This window comes from Centroberyx affinis, unplaced genomic scaffold (genome assembly GCF_046629955.1).
Source record: "Centroberyx affinis isolate AG114_WGS23_722 - 3 ecotype Tasmania unplaced genomic scaffold, CSIRO-AGI_Caff_v1 ptg002541l_1, whole genome shotgun sequence".
NCBI lineage: Eukaryota > Metazoa > Chordata > Actinopteri > Beryciformes > Berycidae > Centroberyx > Centroberyx affinis.
In genome coordinates, this window is record NW_027280757.1 from 47,501 (window position 1) to 52,500 (window position 5,000).

Here is a 5,000-nt window from a genome sequence, read left to right on the forward strand (position 1 = left end):
ATTTGGGGACAATGACATGGCTGATAGCTAGCTAGTCTTGTTGTTAAACATACTGTCAAATTATATTTACTGTTTGTTATTGACTCTGAATGTTGCAGCATAACGTTAGCTTTCTGGCTCCTAGCTGAGCCAAAGGGTTCTATGAGCTGAGCGGACTAGAAATATCTCCTGCTGCCAAGTCCTATCTAAGGTTCGTCCTATTTACTGGAGGAGTGAACGACGTTTCCGTTGCATAAGAACCTTATGGGACGATAATGATTGTTCCAGGTATTAGTCAAACCCTCAGGTGTTACCAGGGAAACTGAGTTATGGCTTGTGAAAAACTTTAGATTTTGATTACATTTATATTTATATTAATATAAATTAATGGTCTTAATTTTTTTTTCTTTGGCATTTTCCCACTTATACCATATAAGTGGGATAATGCCCTTCCAGGTGTCTCCGCGGAGGCAACCTGTTCTGGCCTCCCCGTCGTCCATTAATTCCTGATAATGGACACCTCGTCGGGCATTATCCCTCACAGTGTGCAGCTTTAATCTGCTGTGAGGCTGAACTGTGCACCGGCGGACCTGCGGATCCGGGCCATGGTCGTCTCGGCCACCAGCACCGACTCCTCGTCCGGCAGCAGCTGGATGCCGTTGGGGAATCGCAGGTTCTCCATCACCACCGTCAGCTCCCTGCTCTCCATGTCGTACTCCAGCACTCTGACACACACACACACACACACACACACACACACACACACACACACACAGCAGGAGGTCACACACGCTGACAGTCACTTCTTTACATTTCTACGTTTTTCAGGTATTTTTCTGAATTTTTCTGATTTCCACTGAAGTCAGCAGTAGAAAAAGCTTTGATTCCTAGATCGCCATCATCATAGTAAGCAGGTCAAAGGTCGGGAGTCTTAAAATATTAATAATTCCAACAGTTATCAAAATTTCATTGGATGAAATGTTTGTCTCCGCCCCCGAGTGCAGGATGAGTCATCAACAGAAATGTGCTGTTTATCGGAAAGAGACGCTCTGTTCATTTTGATATAAAATTTCTAGAAATAAAAATTTGGCTAACACTTTACAATAAGGGACATTAATTAAAGGTTAGTTAATGCTTACCCTTAAATAACAGTTAACTAATGTGTCTGGTAATCATTTACTAATGGTGTTCATGTTCACTAAGGTATTAATTTATACATTATTTAATAGTCATCTTTATAAACTATTAAATTAATGTACCCTTATTGTAAAGTGTTACCAAAATTTGTTGTCATTTTTTTTGCCTGTATTGGTGAACAGGTGAACACTAAGTAAAGTTATTATTTGTGACTCCCGGGTGTTTCCGTACCGTCCGTCAGCGGTCGCCTCCATGATGAGCTGCAGGTAGTCCCTCCGCTGCCACCTGCTGCTGGAGTCGGTGAAGTACAGCTTCCTGCCGTCCCGCGTCACCGCCAGGTCGTTGATGAACGACAGCCTCCTGCCGCCGACCAGCTGCCCCCCCGACACCAGGCGGGTCGCCTCGCCTGCGGGGGGAAACAAAACCGCGTCACATCAGGGGCCGAGTCCAAGTCCAAGATCGAGTCATTGGTGAATTTGTGATTTTTAAAAGCAAATGTAATGACCGAAGAATTGGCAGACAATATGAACATTATGTTACGTTAACGGAAAAAAGACAGAAAGACAGAGCGAGATCAGGAGGAACGTTACACATGGACATGGTGAGTTTTTTGTTTTTTTTATAATCAAAATGAAGTCATTGGTTGGGTAGTTGCATTTCACCAATCAGCAGTCACTAAACCTTTCGGTGGGCGCATAACTTTATCAACTGTGAAAATTGTATCTTTCGCTGCTGCTGGTCACTTTCTTAGAAGAGATTATAATTATGAAAACAATAATATTATGTAACGTTAATTAATCCGAGACCGATTCAAGTCCGAGTCGTATTAACTACGAGTCCGAGACGAGACCGAGACCGTCAAAAGTCGGTTACAGCCCTGCTTCACACGCTGATCCACATCCAGCTTGTGATAATCACGAGGAAGAGATTTTCCTTCATGTTTGTTTTGTCACTCATGTTTATCCTGGATGCTGATTGGCCGGCTGTAGACGACAGTTCGCTCCAACACACAGCAGCTGATTTCACTGATTAGACCTCTCTCATTAACAAGCTGTTTTCTCTGTAAACTCTACAGACTGAAAATGTTGTGAAAATGTTTCTGATGCTGAACCAGCAGTCAGACGCTCAGAGTCAAAAAACTAAACCTCTCCATCCTCTCTGCTGCTTTATATATTGAGTTGCTGCCACATGATTGGCTGTTTGGAGGAACAGGCTGTTTGTGTTAATGGGCAGATGTGCCTAATAAAGTGGCCGGGGAATATATATTGGCAGTATTACATAGACTGCAGTACCGTATTTCCTCTAATATTGGCCCGGGCCTTTATTTCCCTCAGCTCAGAGGGTCCCAGGCCTTTATTGGAAGCAGGCTTATATTAGAGACAGGCCTTTATTTCTAATTCCCTCTGTTTGATAAGTATATTTGCTCATATTTTAGTACGAAGCCTCCTTGTTTTCTGATCTGTTTCTGTTGGGGTTCGTTAGGTAGACCTTTTTTTGTTACCGCGACGCATTACGATAATTACGGTAATCGACGACGGCTCGCTCCAGAGACTTCCACCGGCCGAGCCGTCTCGTGGCATACTGCCATCTTGTGGCTCTTGTACTTTACTACAAACTACAGTTACATTATATAACAGGCACCAGGAGTTTACCGGAATCCACCGTTGTTTTTTCCTTTGTTTTTTTCCCCGGCCTGTATTTGGGGCCGGCCTTTATTTGTTCGTGTCAGCCACAGCCCCGGACATTATCGGAGACCCGGCTTTTAATTGACTACTGGCCACTATTAGAGGAAATACGGTATACAGACAGCAGTGTACCTGTGGTGGGGTCGACCTCGAACACTCCCAGGTAAGCATCAGCGACAAACAGAGTCCCGTTGGGTCCGGCTCTGATGCCCAGGGGCCGGCCGCAGGTCGGCTCCTCCTCCCTGGAGCCTGCACATCACACACAGTCACATCAAACTTTATCCACTCCTGTGGAGACACTGGGCAAGGAAACAGACCTGTTACACAAAACATAATCCACCCTTACAGTGTTTCGAGAACATATAAAAAGTAGAAATATTTATTTATTTATTTTGCCTTTATTATTGTTGTACTTTACCGTAATTTAAGTAATACCTAGGACGATCTTAATATGTTTCCGATATCTATTCCCATGGACTATGTATTAAAGTTATACACTTACTACTTAATTAACCAAGCCTAATTATGTAACTGTTTTCATTAATGTACTATAGATGTTTTATAGATAATAGGCCAAGCAATGTTATACTATTGATAGCTTGACACGCACATACACAAAACTTGTACATCTGAATTTATTTATTTATTTTTTATTTTTATTTTGAAGAAGCCTGAGAGGGGGAATGTGGAAGAGGAACGATAGCAGCCAAAGTCATGTATGAATGAATCAATAAAAAATTGGTCATAAAAAAGAAAAGTAGAAATATATGAAAGTATGAAAAAATATTAATTACAGTATTATGTGTGCACAATAACATCTGTAAAACAAGCTGAGGTTAAGAAAAATGAAAATATGTGCAAGACAAAAGTTAGGGAGAAGAGCAAAGAAGAATATGCTGTGTTTAATAAATCATCTGTCCACCTGTCCGTCCATCCAGGTGTATTTTAAGCTTCTCTGTGGTGATAAATGATCACATGACAGCTTCCTGTTGGACTCGCCTTTAAAATTAGTTTGTTATCTTTAGTGACTCACAGCTCATGTTGTGTTAAATCAGAGGAACCTGCTGGGCCGGTTTCTGTGTCACCTGTCTGTCTGTCCGCCTGTCGTCATTCACAACAGTTTCCAAACGTCACTCTGACACCGTGCTGCGTTCAAGAGCTGCGTGTTCACAAGGAGAACGAGCCGCTGAGAGTCTGAGAGCTCAGACTTCATCACTCATGACGCTAAAGAGGGCAGAGGCCTGACCAGGTCAACTCTGCTCAAGTCCCAAGTCAAGTCTCAAGTCTCAAGTCAAGTCCAAGTCATTAATGTCAAGTCTCAAGTCTAAATGTAGAACAGCAAGTCAAGTCAGAACAAATCAAGAGTCCAGTATCAATTTAATATCTTAAAGAAAACTAAATATCTAGGACTTTTCAATGCAATATGGTTTTAATAGGATAAAAACTTGGTAAGAGCATCATGAGTTTGATTTCTATAATCAGTTTCAACTTCAATAAATTCAATCATTCCATACAAATTCAGAAAACAGAATTTAAATTCAGTCGTCTGCTGGAACAAATCTCATCACTTTCAATCTAAGTCATTTACACAAACACAAGATCTCAAGTCAAGACTTTAGAAACCTTTTCAAGTCATCAGAGTACAAGTCAGAGTCAAGTCCCAAGTCACCAGAACCCAAGTCAAGTCAGGTCTCAAGTCTTCCCTTCATGCATGTTCTCATGTTTTATGCCTGTATTTTTTGTCTTTCAATGTAAAGCACATTGAGTTTACTTGTAATGAAATTCGCTTTAAAAATAAATTGCCATTGCCATTGCCAGGTGATCTCAGTAATGCAGCCCAGGAATAGACTTAGGCATTAGGCATTCAAAAACTTCTTATAGTCTGAAAACTATTCCAAGCGTACTCAGAGGGATACAACTGTTGACTACTGTCTTGTGCAGTACAGTGTAATCTATCAAGAGAAAAAAAAATATCATGCAAGCTTAGCTAGTTATTTGTAAGCCTGTGTGCACGGATGTGTGTATAGAGCTCAAACCTGGGTAAGCTAAATGTAATTCAGTTTCATAAGCATCATTCAGCAACAATATTATAGCCTACTTTCTATGCCTGTTCATTATTATATTGATAACTGGAGAACTTGCTTTCCTGTATGATTTCACTGCAACAGTAGATCTAGACACTCAGAGGATTCAAATCCT

The 5,000-nt window shown here is 41.2% G+C and overlaps 1 protein-coding gene across 1 annotated transcript in view; it reads right to left on the reverse strand.

Annotated features, from left to right (window-relative positions):
• The window catches only part of apmap (adipocyte plasma membrane associated protein), an 18,445-nt gene that overhangs the window by 4,516 nt on the left and 8,929 nt on the right, over positions 1-5,000 (reverse strand). Inside the window, exons 5-7 of the mRNA XM_071534426.1 lie at positions 2,934-3,050; positions 1,348-1,522; positions 570-704 (exon numbers count right to left, since the gene is read on the reverse strand). Coding sequence (XP_071390527.1) covers positions 570-704; positions 1,348-1,522; positions 2,934-3,050 — 427 coding nt within the window. The remainder of the gene's footprint in view (positions 1-569; positions 705-1,347; positions 1,523-2,933; positions 3,051-5,000) is intronic.